Raw genomic sequence first — 12,170 nt, 5'->3', positions numbered from 1 at the left:
GGAGGACAGAAGAAAACCAGGAAGGACTGCAAGAGGCTTTGGTATTATTTGACTGCGGTGACGTGGTAAATCAAAATACCCAACTTCAGCAATCACTCAGCACTGTGTGTACGCCTTGTGCACACTTTACATTCATTATTACTAACAATGCTATTGGAGAACTGATAGTGTCTTACGCTGCCTGTTTAAATGCATTCCATGTACGTTCGAACGGCGCGGAAAAGTTGATCATTGGATAATCACCTGATATCAGTCGCTGAAAACGTGACTTCGAATAACGCTGTTTTTGAATCGGTGCCTGTTTTCGGAACTTTCCAGCTCTTCGTCGTGTAATGCAGTGTCATGTCTGTGGTTCGTACACATCCACTGACAATCCTTTGATAGAAAAATAAGTTCCAAATGGTGCATAAATAACTGGCCAGTCATGACCAGTCGCAGTCACACTGCCTTCACTGACCGGAACGACTGAGCTGTCACATACCAATATGATAGTGGCGTTTTTCTTCACTGTCAGGAGCGGCACCCACCTGGCAAGATCCATGGATGACCGCGTCAAAGGACGACTACGTGATTAAAGTCAATACCGATAACAGCGAACTCACGATATATGAAGACGTGCCGATTGGCCACCAGATCGCAGTTTTGCACGTGAACGCCGCAGAAGGTGAGTTTGAGCAAGAGGAGTCCAGATACGCCTACACGATTTTGTCACTTGGACATTTTGTTTATGACGTTTGTAAATTACTTCATTCACGTAAAGGTTCACAAATGACCCGCTTATGCTTTTGGGGGAGACCGTAGCACATGCTGAGTTCATCCCCCACGTGGCGGTGCAATGGGCAGATTCTGCAATGTTTTTTTTTTTGCAACGGACAGATTTTTTGCAATGGGGGGTATTTGCGGTGGGCGGATTGTTTGTGTAATGGGCGCGTTCTTTTCGTGCAATACAGCGTAAATAAAGTTCATATGAAGCACCACTGTAAAGAGAAACGACATAAATGTCACCACATAACTCGAAATACAGAGATTCAATACAAAAAAAAACATCTTGTCAAAACGGCTTGCTTTGGTACCCATGTGCCGTGCAGCTGTAAAAGTGGAAAAATGCGTTAGACGGAGGCGGTTTGGGCCAGGTTGGATCGGGTCATGAAATAAAAATTCCCTTACATTTCTTAAAACATGCGTGGTCCGCCTGGCTGCTCGCCATCAAACGCATATCTCACGCCACTTAGCTCTTGAATCTACGCATTTGGCCACATGCTTGCTTCGCGAACATTTTCGCCAGGTCAAAGAAAGTTTGCCAGCCAGTGACATGCAACCTTGCCTTGCATTGTTTCGTCATTTTTGTTCTTGAGAATCTCGAGTGCCGTGTGTCCCATTTGCACGTGATGGCTATCGCGGCGGCGTCCACGGAAATGAGAGATGACGAAGTCCCCGGGAGATGGCGCCCAAAGCAGCCATTCTCTCAGTGAGAGCATCGTAGTAATACGAGCGCTGCCTGGACGCTTCGTCAGAGCGGTGGACATGTCCTTTTGGCATGACGTCACGGTGGTCAATGTGTTTTCAGGAGAGGACGTGATACTGACGACCGCATCCTTGCGAGAGAGCGTGATACTGACGACTGTGTCCTCACGGGATGACGCAATACTGACCACTGTGTACTCATAGAAGGACGTGACGCTGACAGCCGTGTCATCAGGGCGACTACCGTGTCCTCTGGGGAGGACGTAATACCAACGACTGTTCTCAGAGGAGAACTTAGTACTGATGCCTGTGTCCTCAGGGGAGGACGTAATACTCATGAGTGCATCCTCGCAAGAGCACGTGATACTGACGCAGTGTTCCCGGGGGAGGATGTGATAGTAACAACTGTGACCTCAGAGGAGGATGTGATGCTGACGGCAGTGTCGTCAGAGGAGGACGTGGCACTGACGACTGTGTGCTCTGGTGAGGACGTTTGACGACTGTGTGCTCTGGGGAGGACGTATAACGACTGGGTGCTCTGGGGAGGATTTATAACGGCTGTATCCTCAAGGGAAAATGTCATGCTCCTAGTTGCGGCCTCAGAGGAGGACGTGATGCTGATATCTGCGCCTTGAGAGGAGGACGTGATGCTGACAATTGTGTCCTCAGGTGAAAAGGTCACAGTGACAGCAGAGGATGGTGTACAACTGGAGTTCACAGAGAATGCACCCAACATCAAAGTCACATTGGCGTCACAACTCGACTTCGAGAGGCCGGTAACTATTGGTGCACACGCTTTCGCTGGCCCGCTTGAGGGGATGCTTGGCCTGCGGGTACGATCCCTGGCCTGCCCGCTTGGACGCGTGGTTCTCAAGAGGAGCTCTTGGTGACGACTGGGCCACGCGGTGCAGAGCACCATTAGTGTGAGTCTTACTGTTTATGATATAAAGTGGATGCCATCCACTTCAATCGCAATATGATCACAAATCGCAATATGATCACAAATCGCAATATGACCTCCGGGAAATCATATTGCGATTTGTACAATCGTGCACCGCATGCAAAAAGGCCATACGCACAGCACCTTTCAACACTGTCGCAAAATTTTTGCTTGATCTTACCAGACGCCGACGCATATGGTCTGCTACAGGCAATACTAGTGTATGTGCATCTATTTCTTCCGAGAAGCACAAAAAGCATTCTCATATATTATGGCAAAACGTGTTTGTTTGTTTAGCGTGTTCAACACGCGCAAAAATGGACGGGGTCAACTGGCCCCCCGAAGGGTTTTCCGGAATCACTTTCGAACGGTACGGCCAACCGCGCCAGATTTTAATAGCTCTAGACAATTGAAAAGCGGATTATTTAGTACCAAAAACTTATATGCACCTGGTAAGGTCGCTCACCTACGACAGGTCAAAGACAGGTCATGGATTCAGCGAAGACGGTTTTTTGGGGATCGTCCAGTCTGATGGAGGGCAGAGCTTTAGACGAGGCCATTCATCTCCGAGATAGTTTCTTAGGCGACACAAGAACTGACTGAACAAATTCCACTGAACTAGGGTCAGGTATGAAGGTCAGACCAATGTGAAAACCAACCTGTTTTATCACTCTAGAGCCTGCTGTGTGGTGCTCATCTCAAATTCTTGATAACAAGAAGCGCATTATACATCTGTCATGGACTCCTCAGAGGTCAGAAAAGGTCAACAACCTCAAACGGCTCGGGTCAACATTCTGTTTTAAGGAACATGCTGCCTAGCTTAATCTTTGACGCTCGGTCAAATGCAAAACTCAAGGCAGTCTTGTATAATTTTGGTCACCATGACTTTGAAAGGTCACCTTGACTTTCGAAAGGTCAAACGTCAACGACCTTAAATGAGAATCAGTAGCCTTTTGCTCAGAACAGCACACCAATCAGTTTGGACGCCAACCTGGGGTTTGACCTTGTTTGACCTTATTTGGTCCGGAGGTCATAACCTAGGAACTTCAAATTTTGACAAAACTGAGCTCACGTATGGGTCAAGATACCCTGTACATTTAGTGTCTCTAACTCCCTCATTTCTAAGATCTCAGAGATCTGAGATCCCCACCTGAGTGAATGGTATTCAACCAGCCACCTGGGCGCATGCTAAAAACCAACGACTGTGCATGCATTGCTTGGGTTGGTTCACCGGTGTAAGACAGTTCCCAGTCCAGCCCAAATGTTACTCCAGTAAGGAACCGTCAAAAATACGGACGAAGCGTTGGGCTTTTAAAGCGATTTCCTCACTCATCAGTGCCGGAACCTCTCTGATACATAATTATGCACGCACATCGCATCAAGGTGCACAATTTTCTTTCATCAGCAATGATATAATTTAGGTCGTAAGATTTCCTGCTGACAGCAAGGAATGAGCAGACAGACATGTTGTCAGTTTGAATGTTGGTAATGGGCCGATTGCGCGTCCATAACCATAATACTATGCGTCTCTTTGCCTCTAACGTAAAGCACGAAGCAGCGGGTGGTAACCGGAGCTTGAAGTGAGACTTTTTCGTTGGGTGGCATAGAAGCCCACAAAAACAAGATCAGATGCAAATATGACAAGATGCAGAACTGCAGGGACTTGTAAGCTCACGTGACCGATCGCCACCAAATATCCACCGTTTTATGGCGCCGCTCATATCGAACAACTTTGAAAATGAAGACCGAGATCAATAAAAAGTCAGTTGACCGATTTCACACCAAGGACATGCGAGTGGTCCCATGCTTTGACCGCACGCTGAGACGGGTGTCCGCGAGCGAGGCAACGTATGCTTCGCTACAGCCGCCATTACACGGCCGCCGGCGCCGCGGTCACTCCCGTTTGAAAGGAAGCGTGGCTGCTGAAATTTCCGATGAATGTTCGGCTCTGAAACTACCAGCAACTTGTCATCGGAGCGAGCGACGCTTCATTCGTGAGCCTGTTTCATGTTGGACTCATTCATGTCCCCGACAAATATCGAACGCAAAAAATGATTCTAAGAATGTCATTTGCTGCCGTTTTCACACAAGTCTTTAGCCAAGGCTTTAGAATAAATATGAAATGCCATATTGGGTGCGTAATGACGTACGAAAAAAGTTTCCAAGGCAAAGCTTAGCGGCCATTCCCGGGTATATCACAGGCCTAGCCAAAACAACGATGAGTTTCGTGTCCTGATGATCATGTTTTCTGTACAGTTCAGAACTAAATACCTGTGCAATACGGCGGGATCACATTAGGTAGCAGTCGAACAACCGCTGGCGTAAACAGGGCTGTAATGCCCCTTTGAGCATGTGCAGCATCACAAACCCTTTGAAGATAGTGTTAGCAGGGTATTTCTGACAGGCAGACGCTTGTGGCTAGTGGAACTCTGTGGGGCTCTGCAATCTTCGCCTTTTAACGCTTCCATGCCCCGGCAAGGCGCGTGGAAGCGTCAAAAAGCAGAAATGTTCTCAGGAACGCTGATTTTGTTTCTTAATTTCTCCGCACCTAACCATGGCCTTCACAGAGCGGAGACCAGAATGCATGGCAAAGCGGATGCTTTCGGTGAGCCGTGGGACGGCCGGGACAATTAGTACGAACAGAATAGCTCAGCTCAATAGCTCAGCAGAGCGGGTTTTACCGAGCTTGAAGAGAAGGCTGTTGCTTAGATATGAGAAAACCCTCTATGCGGTGTTACTGTTGGTCAGAAGGGAACATCGGTTTATATAACCGCCTTGTGATCTCTAACCGATGCGCGCTTTGCCATATTAGGAGTGGGCCGTCCGATGGACGGAGTAAGGTGAGGCGAGGTGAGGTGAGGTGAGGTGAGGTGAGGTGAGGTGAGGTGAGGTGAGGCGAGGTGAAGTGAAGTGAGGCGAGGTGAGTGAGGCAAGGGGAGGTGAGTTGAGTTGAGGTGAATGCAGGTGAGGTGAGATGTGAGGTGAGGTGAGGTGAGGGCCAATGACCGCAGGACCGTTAGCTTAGCGAGCTTTTGTACGCCTCATCCGCACAGGAAGTTGAGAGTGATGTTTACTTCGAACTTATAATATAACGAATCAAAATTGGGGCTCTTAGATTTGCGGTGAGTTCAAATGAAATACACTAAATGCACGCATGCATGTGTGCAGTAAATGGCGACTCGGCGCTGGCGTTCTGCTGCTTGGTGGTTGCGTACCCACTGAACTGGACGGTCGTGCCAGCTGGCACTGTCACCAACAGTCGACTGTCCTCTGCTTCAGAAAACAGACATAATAACGACGGTGAAGTTGAACGGCGGAAACAGTCAAACGCTCATCATACACGTGGAAGACGTGAACGACAACCCGCCCAGGTTCGACGGCGGCATCGGCTCCCAAGTCAACCTTAATGTTCCAGAGGTGAAGCGTCGCGGTCAGAACGGTGTAGCTCAGGCGCCGGATGTGGACGCGTGTCCGGCTTAGCCACGCTCACGTATGTCGCTGAGGCCTGTATGAAACTTCACACGTGTAACTTGATTTCACTTGTGTGCATTACATTGTCTCATTGTGTAAGAAACCGTATGACACAAGGCATTGGAGTGCTGAACGCTGTCTTATCATGTTTTGTACCGCAGGACAGCACGAATGACTCTTTGCTGGTACTGAAAGCAACTGATGCAGATCAGGGTGGTACGAAGGTGCCCAGCTATACTTTAACAACGGTATGTCAATCATTAACCCCGTTTGAAAGTAACCCCAGCTATACTCCAGCAACAGTATGTCACTCATTACCCACGTTTGAGAGTAATCCCAGCTATACTCTAGCAGCGGTATGTCCCCCATTACCCCCGTTTGAGAGAAACCCCAGCTATACTCCAGCAACAGTATGTCACTCATTACCCACGTTTGAGAGAAACCCCAGCTATACTCCAGCAACAGTATGTCCCCCATTACCCCCGTTTGAGAGTAACCCCAGCTATACCTAGCAACAGTATGTCACTCATTACCCCCGCTTGAGAGCAACGACAGCCCTCTGCCCTCTCCCTAACAAAATTCTGGAACCATTTTCACGAAGTGACAGCAACATATACTTGCTCCCTACCGATGTGATGTGTGTGGATGCGAAAAAACCGGAAAGGTGACGTCAGCTTCAATTCTGCACATAATTGCACTCTTGTTCTCCTTCCGTCGCATTCTTTCTTCCGGGTGATCTTGGCCTATATTGTGATCGCTTACACGTGAAAGTAACGCTTTCCAACATATCTTTTGACGTCTATGGAGCCTGTTTCCTTCATAGTAGTGCGTATCTCGCCATATTTCCCTTATAAACAAGATACTGACTATATGCTTCACCGACGATCCAGTCTCATCAACAGAAAACGTCATAAGGTGCTTAGATAGTGGAATTGTGCTACTGTGTTTGCTCATGTAATAATAGTAAGTGGTGATAATGGACAGCGTGATGACAGCGATTATTATAATAGCTAGTATGACAATAAGAAACGATATTAAGTGCGTATAATGATAAAGGACGCCTACTTTCATTCTAGAAACATCAGCATGATTTGAAAGGGCTCGTCTGTACCGTCATGAACATTCGACAAATGTCTGACGGGACCAACGCCAAACTATGACCTGACGCGAGCGGTGCGGCCAAACTATGACCTGATGTGAGCAGTGCGGCCAAACTATGACCTGACGCGAGCAGTGCGGCCAAACTATGGCCTGACGCGAGCAGTGCGGCCAAACTATGACCTGACGCGAGCAGTGCGGCCAAACTACGGCCTGACGCGAGCAGTGCGGCCAAACTATGACCTGACGCGAGCAGTGCGGCTGGGATGCGGCTGATGCGCTGATGACGCTGATTCAGGTCAATCCGGAACTATTCACCCTGACCAGTCCGTCCGACGGGTGCCAGCTGCACCTTATCAAGCCGATGGACTACGAGACAAGCCGGCTGTACACGCTCACCATCACAGCCACGGTCAGCGGCGAGCCGGTCCCCAGCTTGCTCAAGCGTCCCGGAGATCAAGGAGTGCCAGCGGATGCGGGGCTGTGGGCCCTGCGTATTTGAGATTCATGATCTGTTTGCACACGCGCCTTGTTCACAAGTGTCGGAGGCAGGCACGCAGCTCCTGGCCATAAACTGCTATCTGCTGGCGTCATACTTAAGCCGAATGCGTCATGGTTGTCAGCAGGTATGGCCGCTGCCAGCAGAACATGGTCTCTTCTCTCATGCCCCGTCTAGTCATGCCGTGCAGGAGATTAGAGAAGAAGACAATAGATAAGCGAGCATTAAAACCTTAGGCATGACTTACGTTGAGGCGAACAAGTTGTGTTATATCCCAGTTTGAGCACTCTCCCACATGTATTACACGCCACACTTTTCCTCATGAGGTAACCTGGTTTTGACGCGTGCGCACATGAGCGAGCCAATGGCGAGCGGCCCAGCCGGCCTGACCGGCGCACTGCGCCCTGGCAGGACGCTCCCGACGGCCGCGGTCTCCGCCAGAACGTCTCGGTCACCGTGAACATCAACGTTCAGGACGTGGGCGACACGCCACCTCTCTGGAATTCGCCAGCCGCCACCAAGGTCGTGGACGAGACGGTGCCAAAGGTTAGTGGGCTCCCCACAGTCTGTCTCCAGCGTCTGGAGACTTATTGCCGAGCATGAAGATATTGTGCGACGGTCATTGTTTTACAGATGCAGATAGATACGTATTGAGAACATTCCCAGGGGAGTTGCTTCCCGTGTTCAGTCAAGTACATACCATCATAGCCGTAAGAACAGATTCACGTTTCAAAGAATAGACAATACCATGCACGCTAAGGCAGAGTGCTTTTACAGACCACACCTCACTCCGAACATTTTCCCTCAAGTCTGAGGGTCGTGTCTTAAGCGTTCCAGCCGACACACACCTCGCTCCGAACATCTTCCCTGAAGTCTGAGGGTCGTGTCTTAAGTGTCCCAGTCGACACACACGTCGCTCCGAACATCTTTCCTCAAGTCTGAGGGTCGTGTCTTAAGCGTTCCAGCTGAACAAAGCTCTGCATTTGAAGGAGCTGCGTGAGCAGGCTCTGTTCTAACCCGCGTACCTGGGCTGGGCTAGCTGTGCATACACCTGGGAGCTAGCGGCGTTGGGTCAAAAACGACTCTGTACATGCACTTGGGCTTTAGCAGCGACGGGTAAAGAACCACCCCTGTACCTGTACCTGGTCTTGAGCAGCAGTGGGTAAAGAACCGCCTTCTGTACCTGTACCTTGACTTCAGCAGCGGCGGGTCAAGAACCCTCCCCGTACCTGTACCTTGACTTTAGCAGCGGCGGGTCAAGAACCATCCCGTACCTGTACAGCAGCCAATGTCATGCTTATCATCTGTATGATGAGGCCGTCAGCACCGGCTGCTCCCGCTGCCCACATTAGTCCAAGAACCTCTCATTTTTCTTATCCCATAGGTTCTTTGTCACCTGGACCCTCTTTAGGTCAAACAAGGTCACTGAATTTAATAAACACTATTGACCTTTTCATTAGAAAAGGTATCTAGGCTCACGACGGTTGCATACGGAGGTCTGGAGGCATTTTGTGCACTTAGCTAAAGTTTGACATTGTTTGGTATTACCTAACCTTCAGGTTATGATCTAGGAATCTCAAATTTGGAGACAAGTAAGCTCAGACATATGTTAATCTACACTGTAAATTTGGTGTCTCTAGCCATGCTAGTTTTTGAAATCTCAAGGGATTAAATTGACTCCATCCCCAACCGAGTGAAGGATATTCAACCGGCCACTCCGGCGCGTGTTAATACCAGTGATGTTGTTCGACCTTTAAAAGGTCATGGCCATCCAAAACTCTACGGGATCGTTTTGTTTTTTACATTGGAATCGGTGTCAAGCATAACGCTAGGCGGCATGTTCTTAAACACAAAATATTGACCTTGGTTATTTTATGTCAGTGACCTACTCCCACCTTTAAAAATGGCATGCAAAATGTTTGTTTCGGTCCCTGTTACCAATAAATTCGAAATGAACACCAGAAACTACTTCCAAGCAGCAAGCACCCGAGTAAAAATGTAGGTCGGTTTAGATCTCGGTCTGACCTGACCCTAGGTCATTGTAATTATTTTGATCCTTAATTGAACCGTTTTTGTTGCCTAGGAAACTTCATCAAGTATATTCGTTCTCGTATAACGCTCCGTTGTCGCGTCAAATTGAACGATTCCCTAGAAATTGCCCTGGCTGACTGTCACGGCCCACCTTTGACCTGCCATGGGTCAGCGACCTTGACAGTTACATTCACATTTTTATACCAAAAGGTCCATTATTTAAGTTAGCTCTCAGCTATTCCAAGCTTCGTGCGACTACACGAAGTCGTTCGGGAGTTATACAGGCAAAATACCTTCGAAAGGGGCAAAGTGACCTCCACCAAACTGTATGTTCAGTCAAACTCCATAGGTTATGATAGTGAAGGGTTAAAATGCCTCGACGACATAGCGGCTAAAATAAATTCGTGTCAAAGAGGTGCACTGAAGCATCCTGCCGCAGCATTATGCTACTATCAGTTATCATTTACAGAACCAGCCCTTTGTCGCATCGCTTCCTTATTTGGCAAAGCACATTTTAAAAGAAGGAACATTCGGTTTGACCTGCACGACCTGGCCATCATGCCCAGCGTTATGCCAAATAAGTTTAAAAGTTCGGAAAAGCACACGAAATGCAGTCAAATGTAAATGCACGAGAAACAACCGTCCACCGACGACGCCACAACTGAATGTCAAATGTGGCCCGGCCTGTATTCATCGACCTTTTGAGTCACGCTAATATGAAAAGCATTCCTGAAATAATTATAGCAATAATCATCCTTTCCAAGTGGAGGAGGCTGCTGCCTTGAGGCTGTTGACTAACGCCATTTGGCAGGTAGTCAGCAGAAGCCACCTGGCACGGGGACGACAGGACAGCAGTGTCGAGGGCGCCGCACTTATTCCGCAGAATTGTTCGTTGAGCTGGGTTTGCTTAGCTGGAGGTGTGCGGTTCAGGAACTTTGCAGCACTATGCCCAACAAGGATTTAAATAACCTATCCTGGTAAATCATTCCATTAATCTTCCCAGTAAACAAAAATAAAGACACATAAGCCAACCACTGGTCAGCTATCTTAGGCTTTACCAAAATCTTCAGAATTTTGTTTTTTCTTAATTTAACGGCATAAAAATGCTTCGTAAGAGTGGCTGCGGGAGCCACTCAAGCGGTTTTGTAACTGAACCGCAATTATGCACTGTCCCGGATTATCTAATTAGCTATTCAAGAAACCCCAGACCACTTTGAAGACAAAGAGGTAGAGTGAAAACGACACTAGAAGGCTAGAGGGGCGTGCCATATTGTCAGGTGTAAGTTCCATTCGCTACCATCCTGCAAATTTGGACTGGTGGGTTAAAAAATATAAGCATGCTTAAGATAAAACAGCATTGTTATTTGACGTCATGACGGCACTGAAAAGCGACAAAAGTGGCTTCCCTGTTACGCCGCTTACAAATCTCGTGTGTACGGCCCGGTTTTAATGTGACCTCCATTGTTTTATCAGGCATTGCACTGCGATATAACTTGATGACCCCGTTTCAGGGTGCGCTCATATTCAGCGTGTTGGCCATTGACGGAGACCTAGGGGTCAATAACCCAATAGTCTACTCCATAACCAAACGTGAGTTTCCGTAGTACTCTCCACAGTACTGGAAATACGCATTGTGCGTGTTACATTACGTACACCAATGCTTCTATTTCATAACAACTTGAGCTCCCGAACCAGGTTTGTAGCGTACCCTTGTTTTCTTTCTGAAATGCTTTCTTTGTTAGGAGCAGCTGTAGCCTGTTTACAGTTCCTGTGCCGTTTCTTGCACTCTCGTAGTCGCACCTGCGTAGCACGAATGCAACAGGTCAAACTGAGTGTTTTTTTCTCGAAAGATCACGTGACCTTATGAGCAGCAAAATAATGATTTAGACTGATACTTCGTAGTTGGATGTTCATCAATAAATCAGCGCATGTGTGTCTACACACACACACACACACACACACACACACACACACACACACACACACACACACACACACACACACACACACACACACACACACACACACACACACACACACACACACACACACACACACACACACACACACACACACACACACACACACACACGCACACATATATATATATATATATATATATATATATATATATATATATATATGTACGTCTGCTTGTTTGTATGCATGACACATGGGTCCTTTTTACAACGTGCTCACACGGCCGCACAAACGTGTGTCGCCTCCAGCCGGCTGACGCGAATGCCGACGCGTTGCAGAGAATCCCGACAGCATAATGACCATCGACACCCAGAGCGGGGCCGTCACGCTTCTGAAGGACCTAGACAGGGAGGATCCGGCCATCGCTGCCGTCAACGGCTTCATCTCCGTCGTTGTGCAGGCCCGGGAGTCGCCCGCAGGTATATGACCATTTTCAGAGCACGCCGGCAATGTAGATCAAGTGTGTTGACAGATTCTGCATAAATAGGTATGAAAACAGCCCAGTAACCCGGTGCATATGCCAGAAGCGAGTACGTATCCACCCCCTCCCCCTCTCCTTATCTATTGTTGTGTGCATTGATATGCATGCCAATAGGAGAGGATGATAAACATAAGGTGGCACGTGAAAAAACGTATTAAAAAATGCAATGTTATCAAAAGCCTAGCGAGACATTCGAATCACCCCCG

General features: G+C 48.1%; 1 protein-coding gene across 1 annotated transcript in view; it reads left to right on the top strand.

Moving 5' to 3' along the window:
* LOC119091850 (cadherin-23) overlaps positions 1–12,170 on the top strand; it is a 36,629-nt gene that overhangs the window by 577 nt on the left and 23,882 nt on the right. Inside the window, exons 2-9 of the mRNA XM_037214749.1 lie at positions 515–664; positions 2,134–2,240; positions 5,684–5,821; positions 6,037–6,123; positions 7,272–7,385; positions 7,884–8,018; positions 11,015–11,093; positions 11,762–11,902. Of these exons, the coding sequence (XP_037070644.1) occupies positions 515–664; positions 2,134–2,240; positions 5,684–5,821; positions 6,037–6,123; positions 7,272–7,385; positions 7,884–8,018; positions 11,015–11,093; positions 11,762–11,902 (951 nt within the window). The remainder of the gene's footprint in view (positions 1–514; positions 665–2,133; positions 2,241–5,683; positions 5,822–6,036; positions 6,124–7,271; positions 7,386–7,883; positions 8,019–11,014; positions 11,094–11,761; positions 11,903–12,170) is intronic.

This window comes from Pollicipes pollicipes, unplaced genomic scaffold (genome assembly GCF_011947565.3).
Source record: "Pollicipes pollicipes isolate AB1234 unplaced genomic scaffold, Ppol_2.1 Scaffold_1600;HRSCAF=1878_pilon_pilon_pilon, whole genome shotgun sequence".
Lineage (NCBI taxonomy): Eukaryota > Metazoa > Arthropoda > Thecostraca > Pollicipedomorpha > Pollicipedidae > Pollicipes > Pollicipes pollicipes.
Note: the sequence above shows the minus strand (reverse complement) of the source record. Positions and strands in the feature narration are given on the sequence as shown.